General features: G+C 29.1%; 1 protein-coding gene across 1 annotated transcript; it reads right to left on the bottom strand.

Annotated features, from left to right (window-relative positions):
- Positions 1 to 9,392: 9,392 nt before the first annotated feature.
- Positions 9,393 to 10,574, bottom strand: LOC135955636 (piggyBac transposable element-derived protein 2-like). Its single transcript, XM_065505995.1, has 2 exons — positions 10,562 to 10,574; positions 9,393 to 10,351 (listed from the first exon to the last, which is right to left on the bottom strand). The coding sequence occupies exons 1-2, from the start codon at positions 10,572 to 10,574 to the stop codon at positions 9,393 to 9,395; spliced, it is 972 nt and encodes a 323-aa protein (XP_065362067.1).
- Positions 10,575 to 16,609: the final 6,035 nt, after the last annotated feature.

Raw genomic sequence — 16,609 nt, forward strand, 5'->3', positions numbered from 1 at the left:
GACAGATGATAACTAATTTTTACATTTATCTCTTTCTCTCAGAACTGCCTTTTATTTAAATTTTTGCTGCATTTAACGATTAACTTTAATGCACATTAAATTAGGAGCCACAAATTGTTATATCTTCCTTATTCCTAGAAAACAGATTTTTGAAACGTCAAAAGTGTCACCTCTGTGTACTCTGTGATCCAAACAACCAGTATTGAGTATTTGGGTACCCAGTACCATATATTTTTCCAGGTTTCAATACATTCACAGTTGTAGTTTTCAGTACAATACAGAGAACTCTTATCACATTTTTTTCAGAATTATTCAACTCTAATTATAGTTCTGAAAAGTATTGAGTAGTACCGAGTATCCAAATTCGGACCTACAATGTTCTTATTATTTATTGAAAAATCATTATAAATCTATTGCAGGTACTTAAACCTCACCCCTGTCTATACGTGACAAATATTTATCATAACAATTTATGACGCACAGTGGGGGATTTGAGAAAAAAAGTGGAAATAAATCTGTAACTTCTAAACGAATAGATCGATTCTAATAAAACTTGCAATGGCTATATAGGAGGTGTTGATAAGTTCCAATTCTTTCCCGATTTTCTTGAAGTAACGTTTTTTGAAATTATTAATAATCGTGAGAAAAACTGCTTAAAAAACTTTACTGAGTCAAAAGTTATGTGTGTTCAAACTTAAAAAAAATAAAAAGTAGTTTTTTCGCCATTTTTTTTTCCAAAAAAGTACTTACTTACTTAAATCGGACATTGAGTACATGTTTTGAATTCCAACTGTCAGTCGCAGTTGAAGAGAAAATATTAGACCTTTATTCAGTAATGATTTCATTTCAAATAATTTCAAAAAAGTACTTACATTAATTTTAAATTATACAGAAAATAAGATAATGATAAATAATGTATTTATATTTTTCTGAAAGATAGCATCTCGGGAAATATTACAAAAGCAAAATAATGTCAAAGTTCGTATTAGTGTGTTGTCCAGAGCCTTTCGAAGTAGACTTTTTATGTAAATTTCAACATTAGACAACATGTTCTCTAATCGCATAGCCGCTTTCAAAAAATTAAGACCTGTTTTGTATGTCCAAATCCAAAATTCCAATATTAGGATTTTTGAAAAGTTTTTTTGGGAATTGTGGGATTGTCATTAACAACTCACAAATATCTTTTTCATTTTTGTATTTGGATCAAAAGTTTCTATATAAGTGTAAAATCTCATTAAAAACGATTCATAAACAAATCTTTTATTGCATTTTAAAAATTAAAATTTAAAAAAAAATCAGCTACCATATTTTTGAAAAAAGTCTTCTATATTTTTTTTAATTCTTAAAAATTTTGTACATTTTTGAAAAGAGGACATAATTTCCTACCAGAGACCGAAAATAACGGGTTCACTTTCATTTCAATAGTAAATTCTCATTCGCAGCCATTTAAAAATAATTTTTTGTGATATATCACTGAGAGAGTGATTTATTAGAGAACATATTAGGTTACGGGTTGAGAGAAACAGAAAAGAAACAAACATCTAGATGAGTGATTTATAATTTATTTTTTTCGTAAAGGTTAGCTTGTGACTTTTATTTGCGAATATGAAAAATAAATCGCAAAAAATCATTTGATGCAAATCAACGCTTAAATATATAAAATTTATCAAAAGATTTATAACAAATTAAAAAAATAATCTCATTTCTGTTACTCAGACTTCATTACTTCATACTTATCATATTATTTCCATAATTTGTTAAAAATTACTAACAATATGTTATTGTATGTAAATAAAAGAGAAAGTAACAGTTATTAAGAAGAAGAAGAACAAATGAATTGTTAAAAACAACAAAAACGAATAAAGGTCATACCAAACCATTTAAATAAAAATCATTTTATAACTGTTATTTTCAGTGATTTATTTTTATCACAAAAATATAAATCACAATTTGGGTTTTTCGGTATATGGACGAGTTATTTTCGATCTCTGTTTCCTACACGTTGATATAAACTATCCCCCATATGCATAAACAGTTTATAAATTTATCAAAGGTTTATAAAACTGATTTTGTATGGAAATTTTGTTTAATAAACCTTTGATAAATTTATAAACTGTTTATGCATATGGGGGTATATCTTTTCTTTTCCGCTAGTCTCATTAATGGCTTCAAAATACATAACTCACAGTAATTAGCTTCATCAAACGTCATGACGCACAGTGGTTCAGAAACTTTTTTTTTTAAATAATTCGGTATCTTGGAACTATTGGAGATATTGTTACGAAATTTCACATGGTTTGAGCTGAGGTGTTTTCGAGTTGATTTACATTTGTTCAGCTTCCTAGCGCTAATGGGGGAAAGTACGTAGCCCCTCGGGTCTCAATTTTTTTTAAAAAATCGCCAAAAATCCATTTATGATCCGAGTGAGCTGAAATTTTGAATATAAATAGTCCTTGAGAAGATCTACAAAAAATACGCTTACAAGTGTAGGTTATCTCTATTAGTTGAAGATATATTCAGGTTTATTGATTTATTTTTTTTTAATTTTGCTTAATCGACAATAAGTGATCGAAAATTTTTTTATTCTAAATTGAAACATGTTCGAATAAAAAATACATTTTTTCCTCGATTATACAGATAATTTTTATGCGAATGACACAGTAATCTCAATATTTATTCAATTTTGTTTTATAATTTGATTTCATACTTTTTTCAACAAACATATGTAATTACTCGATGTCTTAAATACCCTTAATGTTGTGTACGTTGATTGTATTTTAAGTAAATTCAAGTACAAATGCAATAAATACTACATTTTATCTGAGTATTTGTGTAATATTTGCCATACGAATACATATTTTGTATTTGTAGAATATTTGTATTATACTGCCAATCGACGCTATCATCTTCCAGTTTTTTTTTTTTTTATACATACTATGTATTTTGTTTCAATTTTATACATATGTATGTATGAATAATTTGTTTTATTGAGCTTAAATTTTAATTTAAGCTTGGTTTCATTGTAATATCTTAAATACAGTGAAATCTTGTTAACGTGAACAACAAACTTTCGCTTTCAAACAGCAAATGTACTACATACTTATGTAGATAAAAACTTGTTTCACTTTGTAATTGTGTTGAGCGAAGAACAAATCGGACATTGAGTACATGTTTTGAATTCCAACTGTCAGTCGCAGTTGAAGAGAAAATATTAGACCTTTATTCAGTAATGATTTCATTTCAAATAATGGACCGATTATAACTTATTTCAACAATTTAACTTTAATTGGTAAAAATTAGATTTTTTAACGTTAGACCTAACAATAAGTATTAACATTTTATAACTAAAAATTTGTTATCATAGTTCTTACCTTAATGAGATCGTTTTAGTGGTCTTGGAGAACGTTTTAGTTTGAGTACTTATTTTCCAAGAATTCATTCTTTTACCAAGACATGGATGGATGTTGTCATTTCTTATGCAACATGGTGAGGTCTCCAATTTAGCAGAGTCTTGTGTGCGAGTTTGGAGGATATTTTAGTTTGAGTACGTATTTTTCTTGAATTACCAAGACTCTATGGATGTTTTCATTTCTTAGGCATCATGGTTTTCCTGTCATGATCCTACAATTTTGGATTGAACCCTCTGTGTAAGATCAATACTAAGCCGTTCCCAATAATTGAATTCCTTACGTCCAATTAACTTTAGCAAGATTTGTTGGTATGGGCGTCTAAAAACCATATAAGTTATCAGATTCTACATTTATGGAGCTTTACATAATCAAATGAAGAACAGATACCTATCGTGAAAAACATGTGAAATTTATGTTCCCATGAAATATCCATTTCCCTCGAAGGGAAAATTGCTATCGTGATATTCCCCTAAACTTTTCATTCACAATAGTTGATTTTGTTCGTAGCAGCTGTTTATTGTTTACAAAATTTCATCTAAAAATTTCTCAACATGGGAAATTTTTTCACATGAACAATGTTTATGAACGAAAAATGGGAAATGGGAACATATTTCATGTGAAATATTGATTCGCGATAGGGGTGAATGACTATTATTAATTGTTTTAGAAATGCTATTTGGCATAGAATATATATAATTTTCTAAGTTTACTAGACTTATATCCCGCCATTTTCCTTTTTGATATTATGGCATTCGTATCGAACATGAAATTTAGTACATTTTATTATAATTTCGATACGATTGCTCATTTATTTTTTTTCCAAAGAATAAAAATTTTTAGTTTTTTAAATTGTTTTTTTTTGTGAAAATAAAAATTTCGGATTAATATAAATTTTTTCCGATTTTGACCCATTGTAGGTCCAACTTACTATGGTCTTATATACGTCGTTGCAAAGGTCTTTGAAATATCTATCATTAGATATCCATATTATCTATATTAATGACTTAGTAATCCAGATATAGGTCAAAAATCGAGGTTGTCCTGGTTTTTTCCTCATATTTCAGCCATTTGTGGACCGATTTTGCTGATTTTTAATAGGAAGCTTCTCGAAAGCATGTATGACAGAATTATTGGATCCCGAAGATATCTGGGGTCTTCAGAAAATTGATTTCAACAGCCAGACAGATAGACAGACGGACATGGCTTAATCGACTCCGCTATCTATAAGGATTCAGAATATTCAACAGACAAATAGACAGACGGACATTGCTTAATCGACTCCGCTATCTATAAGGATCCAGAATATGTACACTTTATAGGGTCGGAAAATTATATTGTTTAAATTACAAACGGAATGACTAACTTATATATACCCTTCTCACGAAGGTGAAGGGTATAATAACAATGTTTAGATGATGACAGATTTATTATCAACGACCTTATCATTTTGACGCAGTTCGAAATGAACATTTTTGATATTTTTTTAAAAAATTTGAGACCCGAGGTGAGCAACTTTGAGGGGCTACGCACTGGCCCACATTATCTCTAGGAAGCTGAACAAACATAAATCAACTCGAAAACACTTCAGCTCGAACCATGAGAAATTTCGTAACAATAAATCTAATCGTTCCCGAGTAACCGAATATTTTATAAAAAAAACGTTTCTAAACCATGTTAATCTATGGAGTAAGGTAATTCCATACGATGATCATATTTCTTCAATAACAGGAGGGATTAGTTCTGCGTTTGGGGATTTACCTTGAGGGGCTCTGGTAAGATTTTCACTTCAAGTACTGTCATTTTTTCAAATAAAATAGCAATTAATAAATAATCCTTAACATTTAAATTTTTTGTAATAAAATTGAAAAATCTCGAAATTTATACATGAATTTATACTTGAATGCTACCCGGCTTCGCCCGGTAGCATTTACTAATGTTAGTTCGTCAAGTTTCTCCAACCCTGTTTGTTCTTATTTATTTGCAAATAAAATATCTAAATTTGTACTGCATACTTTAGGGGCTTTTTTATTACAGTTGACTGGACTCAAAAAAGCCGGTTTTAGCCGTAATTATACCCTTCATCTTCGTGAGAAGGGTATATATAAGTTTGTCATTCCGTTTGTAATTTCTACATTTTTCATTTCCGTATTTCCAGTATATATATTCTGGATCCTTATAGATAGCGTAGTCGATTAAGCCATGTCCGTCTGTCTGTCTGTTGAAATCAATTTTCTGAAGACCCCAGATATCTTCGGGATCCAAATCTTCAATAATTCTGTCATACATGCTTTCGAGAATTTTGCTATTTAAAATCAGCAAAATCGGTCCACAAATGGCTGAGATATGAGGAAAAAACCAAGACAACCTCGATTTTTGACCTATATCTGGATTACTAAGACATTAATATAGACAATATGGATAGATAGTTCAAAGACATTTGCAACGACGTATATAAGACCATAGTAAGATGGACCTACAATGGGTCAAAATCGGAAAAAAAATTTTAACCCGAATTTTTTTTTTCAAAATTGAAAAAACAAAAAAAAAATTTAAATTTAAAAAAAAAAAAATTTTAAATTTAAAAAATTTAAAATAACAATCGAAAAAATTTTTTTTCCAAAAAATGAAAAAGACAACTGGAAAAAAAATTAAATTTTGTTTACCTAAAAATATTTAAAATTTTGAAGTATAATTTGGTGAAGGGTATATAAGATTCGGCACAGCCGAATATAGCACTCTTACTTGTTTTTTAATTTTTTTTCTTTACAAACCATCTCCTGAAAATTTCGAATCGAATAAAAAAAAATCAGCCAAATCGCTCCAGCCGTTCTCACGTGATGACATTACATACATGAACCATTTCATTTTTATATATGTATATATATACATATATATATAGATATCTTTTTAGAAAGTCAATTATAGATTAAGACAATTAAATAACCTCCGTCTTTTTTCCTATTTTTAAGTACCTAATCCGAAAAATAAAGAAAATCTTCGGCTATTTAAATACTACAATAATGAATAACAAAAATCAAGGCAATATTGACAAAGAATCTTAAATAACAAAGTTTGTTGTTGCCGTTTATTCCGGAGTATTTATTTTCTGATCAATATTAATGCAGTCCCATGAAGTTAGTTGTAACCAAGTTTTACTGTATCGTGGGTTTTCCTCTGATTATATATTTCCATACGATGATTATTGGATCACACCAATTTTTTTTTTGTAGAACGTGCAATATAGTTTACAATTCTAGAGACTTTATGGACTAGATTTGTTCTACTTAAATACAATTTTGAAGATGTCAGCATTATAATAATTAATATCAGAATATGTGCGTGTACCCGAGTTTTAATCTAACAAAATTGTCTATTAAATATATATGTCAATAAATATAATAAAAGTGAAACCAGTATGATTCTCCTAAAATCAGTATACCTATTAGATCCGAAATATCGTCTCCTGTTCTTAGCAATTTAGTTATAAATCATTTTAAATATGTATTTTCAAAATTAAGTTAAACATTTTCAAAGTAATTTATTTCATACACTCAAGTCATGTTTATGGAATGGTTACTGTTTTAAATTTCTTAAAGGTTCAGCATACTTTTATCACAAAAAATTTTTTTTTTCCTTTATCAAGGTCATATATATTTATGTAGTTGGATAAAAACTATACATTGTATTACAAACAAATTATGAATACTTGTGCATTCTAAAACCACAAAATATAGGTCATGCTTTTAAATCTTAAATAATAAATAAACTAAAATATGAAATTTAGTTTTTGACAGAAATTGTTATTATGTTAATATTTAATTAATTGCGGATTTTTGCGGATCTGTATCATACATACATATTTAATACTGAAACACTGCAAGTTTGAGTCAAATCGAATAAAATTAAATTGTGTTGTTGCGGATATAAAGGGAAGCAATGTTGGGTTTTTTCCAGCTTTTGAAATAATATTGTTATTAACTATTCATTTTTGAATTTAATATTAAAAGAATCGTAATTTAATACTGAATTTTGTTTCAAACAAATTACGAAAAAAATAACTTTTATGCTCTTTATTTAGATTTAAATGGGGGATCTGAGTAATTGACATCCTCTTCGAACACTTATTTTTGCATTCAAGAGCCGTTCGACATCTGCATCGTCACCCGAAATGCAAAAGGAAATGCAAAAGGACAGACGGTCAAAAGGAAATGCAAAAGGACAGACGGTCCGTCCGTTCATGTAAACCTTGTAATCAAACTACAGGTCGGAATTTCAAAGATAATAAAACAAAATTTGATACAAGCTCTTCTATTGCCCTAGGACGAAGCCTATTGAATTTGGTTAGCATCGGTCCATTATTTCTCCTAGCCCCTATACGAGCAGAAATAAGTTTTATATAAACCGAACTCGCCTCACCAAATTTTGTGATGATCGGTCCACAATTAGTCATATCTACCATATATGTAGGCCTACTTCCGAAAATCACTTTTACTAGCATAAATCTCTTAAAAATGTTGGTATTCAAATAAAATTCAATAAAAATTATTTATTTATATACAAAAGTCATGTCACTAAATTTTATAACGATCGGTCCATAATTAGTCATAGCTCTCATGTAAAGCCCACTTCCGCAAATCATTTTAATGAGTATAGATTTCTTAAAAAAGTTGCTATTCAAATAAAATTCAACACAAATAGGTTTTATATAATAACATAATTTTATAGCGATTGGTCCATAATTAGATTGGTGTAGGGTATCATATGGTCGGACTTGACCAGCTTGACCAGTACAGCGAATCAAGGCACACGTCTTCACAAATTTTTAACATTCTATTTTTAAAATTAACGGCTTTACTAAAGAAAGAAAATTATATTTGTAACCACAACACATTTAATTTTATTAAGTTTTTTGTCTCTCCTGTAAAATTTTTAAAAGTGATGATTGGCTCTTTCGCATTTTAGGTGACGATATGTATCTAATTAGTCGGTCGGTTAGGGCGGCATGTTGCACAGGGTGTTTAGTGGAGCATGAGTTTTTAATGTCAAAATAGTGAGCAATCAATCATACATTTGTGGTATAAATTCTGTGTTGACAAAAGTTAATTAGGAAGAAGAGCAACAAGATATTTATTATTTAAGTGCAAAATAAAATAATTTTATTTTATACATATTTGGTACTTTTTGGAACAATAAAATTTTTTCATATACATTGTCGTAGCCATATGAATATTTTATTATGAGAAATATGAGCGATCACGAAACGAACTCTTTGAAATATCTATCATTAGATATCCATATTGTATATATTAATGTCTTTGTAATCCAGATATAGGTCAAAAATCGGACATGGCTTAATCGACTCCGCTATCTATAATGATCCTAAAATGCAAAACAACGTATCATCAAAAAATTCGAAATTGATTTTATCATGCTCAAGAGGCCAGTATTTATATCCATCAAGTCCTTTGTCTTGGCATGGTTGTTCGGATGCACGATATTTTTTGGCAAAATTTTTTTGTATCTATAGCTACTAGCTGTTTAGCTAATGCTATTTTAAAACTTAATAAATCATGGGTATTTTTTCGAAGTTGAGAATTTATGTTACAGTGATCTCTGTATTGCATCCAGGCGTTGCAGCACACAAGATCAATAAAATGTATAAACGCTTTTAAAGTCCATTTTCGAGTTTTAAAAGATTACCTGTACGATTCCATTAATTGATCGCAATCAACGCCGCTCATACACTTGTTGTATTCCCTGACGATTCTAGGAGCTGGAACTTCCACATACCTTTTCTCTTTTTTTCCCAGCGTTTCACGTGTTCAACTGGGCCACACCCGTAAGCTGAAGATGCAAGAATTACCGACTTTGAATCCTTGCACTGCACCACGACAATATTGTCTTCACTATGACAAAATTCCTCTATATCACTCCTTTTCAATATATTCCTCAATATTGTCACAGTAGCATAAATTCCACGTTTCAACAGTGCTTGTAGTAGTGGTATTGTCGTGAAATAACGGTCAAAAACAGTTTTGAACCTTCAGGAAGTGTTTCAGCCAAACGCAAAACAAAGCCTGGTCCTAATCCTAAATTTGAGCATGGAAGTGGTGTAGTCTTGCCCTGATAAATCTCAAAATCAAGGACCAGCTCCTCAGAGGTTGTTAAAACTTCGTTTTTCAATCCCACTCCTCTAGGTTTATTTGGAAGGCTTTGTCTAACAGGGCACCGACCAGTAAATGGTATCATTTGTTCGTCTATTGAGTAATTAGCATTACATTTTCTTGGAATATTTCTACAAGCAGATCTAACACGTTCAAGTAACGGATTTATTTTCCAAAACACGTTTGATTGTTTCTCTGCATCTGTTACTTCATTGTAGTCCACCACATGTAGACACATGCGCAAGAGAAAGAATCGATCACGACTCATGGTATCAGCTACAATAGGGAGTCTTGTGGTTTTCTCCCAGTACATGCGAAGCCTTGGATAGCGAATGCAGCCCATCGCAATGATGATTCCACAAAAATTTTTCAATTCAGCTACTGATACTCCCAGTGATTTGCCTTTTTCGGCCACATGGTACCTGTTTGTGTACTCCGTAACTTTTTCTAAAAACTCATCATTGAAATACACGGAAAAATAATGATAAGGGGTCTCTATAGGTGTGTTTGTGTCCGCAGTTACATAAGATCTGCTTTCCAACAGATTCTCAAACGGTTTTTTTTTCCAAATATCACGACGATTGGCAGTTTGACTTGACTCTGGTGGTGTCTCTGATAGAGCATTGACCTTTTCTTCATTGTCGCTTTCCTGGTCTGCCAAATCATTTGTTACAACGGGTAATTCCCAAGTTGCATCCACACACTCATCATCACTACTAAAATCTTCCAAATTTGTATTTAAAATTTCAGCAAAGATATCGTCTTCAGTTAGTCCACCTAAGAAAAAGGAACAAGAATAGTTAACATATTTTTATAATATAGTCCAAACACGCACAATTGTAGCACTTCAAACAAATTTGACGAAAAAATATCAAAAATCACAAAATTACACTTTACATACAATATTTAATATTTTTCTTATTGGAAACACGTGTTTGATAAAAGATCCCACAAATTTAAATAATTTTAATTTATATGCAAACTTACCCTTTCGACTCATTTTTACATTTGTACAAAGTACACAACTGAAACTACGAAATTAATATTAAAAAAACAAAAATTTATAACGGTTCTTTATAATGATCAACAAAGACAGAGCATACTCAATAGTGTTTTGCCGGTCTTACCGCATAACTTCATATATTAAAGAAATTATAGATACTTAAACATACCCGCACAATTGTGCGTACACGGTCGGAAAGGGTTAGGAAGTATCCTTATTTTTTTTAATAAATTTGTTGCAATTGAATATTTTTTGCAGTCTTAATGAAAATTTAATGAAGAACCTTTTTTAGTTTAAACAAGTAAGAGTGCTATATTCGGCTATGCCGAATCTTATATACCCTTCACCTTTGTTGTGGATGCATTATTATTTTTTATAATTAGTATATACAGTCAGCGTCAAAAGAAAGTGTACAACATGTTTTTACATTTAAAACGTTTTATTTACATATTAAAAAACAATTTTTTCTCCAGTTCTAGTATATTTAACAAAACACTTAATTGTTCTCTTGCAATATATAAACAAAAAACTAAACTATTTCAACTGCAACAAAAACAGTAACAACAAAACCAAAAATACTCCATTTTTAACGCGTCAGAAAAAAGTGTACACATTTAGAATTGCAATAAGATTTTTCTAGCTACATAAAAAAATATATTGTTATTCTTTATTTTTGCCTAGATTATAATTTTTTGTGGATCTTGCTGCTAGTCTCATGAGATTTTAAGATAGTAGCTTTTCTTGTTTGATCGCGAGAACTTTAAAACCAAAATGGGAAAACAAACTGCAATTGAAACAAGAAAGTAAGTCATAAAATTTAAAAATGAAGGCAAATCGTCACGTGAAATCTCCTCTATAATAGGAAGAAGCCATAATACTGTAAAAAAAATTATAGACAAACAAAAAAAATTTAGAATTTTAGAAGATCAGCAACGTGCCGGAACACCAAAACGCCTTAACAACCTTGAAATACAATCGATTGTGAGAGCAGTGAAGAAAGTATTCACAGTAAGTGCAGTAAAATTATGCGAAGAATTAACAGATTCGTCTGGAGTGAGAGTTAGTAACAGTACGGTTCGCCAAGCGCTACACCCAAATGCTCTATATGGTGGAGTTCCGAGAGAATAACCCCACATTTCCAAACGAAATAAAGAGCGACTTCGAGAATTCGCAAACAGGTATAAAAACCAAGAAAATTGTTTTGGAATAATGTGCTGTTTACGGACGAAAGCAAGTTTGAGATTTTCGGAAGTAAAAAAAGGAGTAAGATTTGGAGAAGCAAAAATCAAGAGTTCGACCAAAAAATGTACTATCCACCGTAAAGCATGGTGGTGGTTAGGTGATGGTGTGGGGGTGTATGGCGGCAAGTGGCATGGGAAAACTCATATTTATTGATAGTTTGATGAGCAAAACCGAATACCTAAACATTCTTATAGAAAATATGGAACCCATCATTAGAAAATTAAATCTAGACCGAACCTGGATCTTCCAACAGGACAACTATCCGAAGCATACTTCTTAACTTGTTAAAGAATGGTTGTTGTATCATACACCGAAACAACTGGAACAACCCCCACAGTCACCGAACATTAATCCCATTGAACATCTGTGGTAGCATTTGGACAGACAGATCAGAAAATGATATATTACCAGCAATGACTCTCTACACGAAAACCTGCAGGAAGAGTGGTTCAACATCCCAACATCGGTGACATCAAAATTGGTAGAAACAACGCCAAGGAGGCTTGAAACTGTTTTAAAACCCAAAAGATGTCAAATAAAATAATAAACACGTTTTTTCTTCTAATTTCCCTAAACTGTACACTTTCCTTTGACGCGTTAAAAATGGAGTATTTTTGGTTTTGTTGTTACTGTTTTTGTTGCAGTTGAACTAGTTTAGTTTTTTGTTTATATATTGCAAGAGAACAATTAAATGTTTTGTTAAATATACTAGAACTGGAGAACAAATAGTTTTTTAATATGTAAATAAAATGTTTTAAATGTAAAAACAAGTTGTACACTTTCTTTAGACGCTGACTGTAGGTATGTATGTACATTGCCCACTTTCAGCGTACAGCATCCTAAATTTATCAAGAACACAAAAAACAACAACAACGCCAAACAAAACAGAACACCAAAAGAAAAACAAAAACAAAATACGCTAGGCAATGAAACCAACACACATCCAAACATACGTTTAATTGTATAAAAAACAACAACAACGTCAAAAGAAACAAAACACAAAAGAAAAACAAAATACGCAAAGCATGCACATTCAAACACACGATTTGTTGATTTTTTGTCAAAAAAACTAACACACAACCAAACAAAAGTTTAGTTGTATAAAAAACAACAACAACGCCAAAAGAAACAAAACACAAAAAAAAACAAAATACGCAAAGCTTGCACATCCAAACATACGTTTTGTTGTTTTTTTGTAAAAAAAACCAACACACAACCAAACAAACGTTTAGTTGTATAAAAAACAACAACAACGCCAAAAGAAACAAAATACGCAAAGCTTGCACATCCAACCATACGTTTTGTTGTTTTTTTGTCAAAGCATGCAATACATTGTGTTTTTTGATGAAATTTTCAGAGGTTGTCTCGGATTTTTGCTCATATCTCCGTTATTTATGGACGGATTTTGCTGATTTTAAATAGCGAAAGTATGTCTGACAGAATTGTTGAAGATTTGGATCCCGGAGATATCTGGGGCCTTCAGAAAATTGATTTCAACAGACAGACAGACAGACGGACATGGCTTAATCGACTCCGCTATCTATAAGGATCCAGAATATATATACTTTATAGGGTCGGAAATGAAAAATGTAGAAATTACAAACGGAATGACAAACTTATATATACCCTTCTCACGAAGCTGAAGGGTATAAAAAGTAGTTGTTAGTAATTAAAATAAAAAAAAACAATACAATTAAAAATGCATATATAAACTACTTTTATTTAAAATAAAAAAAATATTTTTATTTAAGTTTTTATTTTTTCATAAAAATTTATATTGATGATACTTTTTTTTGTTTCAGAAAATAACAATTCAAAAAAACGTAAGCCACATATCTTAAAGTGTGCTTTGAAAAAATTATTTTTTTTTCATAAAATATATTTCTAGAGTCATTGTAATTCATATTTGAAAATTTGGTTTCAATATCTCAAGTAGTTTTCATTTTATATCGTTTTTTGCTTCTCCTATAAACTTATGAAAAGTGATGTTACGTTATTTTGCATTTTAGGTGACGATATATACTTTATAGGGTCGGAAATGAAAAATGTAGAAAATGTACAAACGGAATGACAAACTCACGAAGGTGAAGGGTATAAAAATGATTTTTGGTGAGAAATAAAAGTGATCGCTGATAATCATCCTTTTTCCATTTATATCACTATTAAAGGAAGTTTAAGTTTTCATAAAAGAAATCGGTTTTTGGTTAAGTCCATTTCCATATAAAAAATCGATTATGCTTGAAAATATAATTGATCACAGATTGTTGTCCTTTTTGCATTTGGACCTCTATTTACCTACCGACTTCTACAGGTGTTCTCCCTCGTCTCCCTTGCGGATTCCACTGTAAACAGGCCTTTGCTACGCATTGAAGAAATGTGATTAATAGTATGATTAAAAACTATATAAAGATTTTATTGAGTTTGGAAAATATGCATACATATCTGTTAATATATAATCCGGTAACCGATTTTTTTTGTCTCTCCTTACCATATAATTCATATACATACTACAAATATTAGTCCTAATAACTAATCCCAGTTTAAATAAAATACAATACTACATTCTTATTTTATTTGTTTTATTTATTTTGCAATCATTTGATTTTTCTTTTCTTTTTAATAGAATTTTTGAATGCAAATTTACTGGTACAACAAATTGCTTAAAGTGTTGGGTTTAATAATACATTGTCACATTATTTTGTTTTAATACACATAATTTAATACTAGGACTGGTTGCACACTCTTTTCAAAACATTCCAACATTTAAAGGTCAAAAATAAATATTGACATTATCTTAATTAGTTTAGTTCATGGTTTAAAACATCCAATATTTTAAGCGTAGAGTTGCATCTTATTGTGAGAAAGGTTTAAAAATAAAATTTAAAAATTTCCTTTCAATTACATATATAAAATCCATAAATATACCGTGTAAAAATATAAACAGAGGATGTATATTAGCTAAAAAATATATAGGATAGATACAATTACAATATTTAATTAAAAATTTATGTAATTCTTTGTTTTTATAAAAAATACTATTACCATTATTAGTTAATGTATTTTAGTTAAAATATTTTTCAATTTGATTTCATTGATGGTCATTTTTTTTCAAGACTTTATAGTGCCAATTTCTTAAAAATTTTAGAGGATTTTTTGTTTATAAAAATTCAACTAAAACTAAATGACTATGACAACTAAATAAATAAAATGGTATGTATTTTAATAACAATTTAACTAAATAATATAAAATTAGATAAATAAATATGTAAATACATTCATACATATGTACATGAAGTATTTAGATTTATTTAATAGATTTTTAACATTTATAAATGATTGTGTGCGTTATTTTCCCAATTGTTTTATTTTATTATAATTTTATTGATTTATTAATACTATATGTTTTTCTGCAACATATTTTGATTTATAGTTTTTAGTAGTTAATTAATATAACGTCATGTTTGTATACAGATATGATGTGAATAAGGTTTTATTAAACGATTTATAATCTATTGTGAAGACCTTATTTGTGAAGAATGATATTATGTATGTAAAATGGAATGTGATTTTTTAAATCAATGAGATTTTATTATAAATTTATAGTGAGCAAATACGACGAGTTTTGAAGATCTTAAATCAGGGATGAAAAATTAAACTTTTGTTCGGTATAAACTATTATTATTATAGATTAAACTGTTATACAAAAAAAATTCTATATAAACAAACAGTTATATAAACATATTTCTATATAAAAAACTGTTATACAAACAATGTTATCCAAAAAATTTTCTGTAGATAAAACTGTTATACAAACAATTTTCTATAGAACAAAATGTCATATAACATTTTTTTTGTAGACAAAACTGTTATACAAACATTTTTCTATAGAACAAACTGTTATACAAAAAATATCTGTAGAGTAATTTTCTATAGAACAAACTGTTATACAAACAATTTTCTATAGAACAAAATGTTATGCTAATAATTTTCTGTAGATCAAACTGTTAATTTTCTATAGAACAAATTGTTATAAAAAAAAATTGTATAGAACAAACTGCTGTACAAACAATTTTCTATTACACATACTGTTATACAAAAAATGTTCTATATAACAAACTGTTATACAAAAAAATGTTCTATATAAAAAACTGTTATACAACAATTTTCTATGGAACAAAATGTTATACAAACAATATTCTATAGATCAAACTGTTATACAGCAATTTTCTGTACAACATAATTTTATAAAAACAATTTTCTATGCAACAAAATGTTATATAAAAAATTTTCTGTAGATGAAACTGTTATACCTAAAAATGTTCTATAGAACAAACTATTATACAGCAATTTTCTATAGCACAAAATGTTATACAAACAATTATCTATATAACAAACTGTTATACAAAAACTTGTCTATAAAAAAACTGTTATACAAACAATTTTCTATAGAACGAAATGTCATATAAAAAATTTTCTGTAGATCAAACTGTTATACAAAAAATGTTCTATATAACAAACTGTTATACAAAAACTTTTCTATAGAACAAACTGCTATACAGCAATTTTCTATAGAACAAAATGTTATACATACAATTATCTATATAACAAACTGTTATACAAAAACTTTTCTATAAACAAACTGTTATACAACAATTTTCTATGGAACAAAATGTTATACAAACAATTTTCTATAGATCAAACTGTTATACAGCAATTTTCTATGCAACAAAATGTTATATAAAAAATTTTCTGTAGATGAAACAGTTATACAAAAAATGTTCTATATAACA

This window comes from Calliphora vicina, chromosome 3 (genome assembly GCF_958450345.1).
Source record: "Calliphora vicina chromosome 3, idCalVici1.1, whole genome shotgun sequence".
NCBI lineage: Eukaryota > Metazoa > Arthropoda > Insecta > Diptera > Calliphoridae > Calliphora > Calliphora vicina.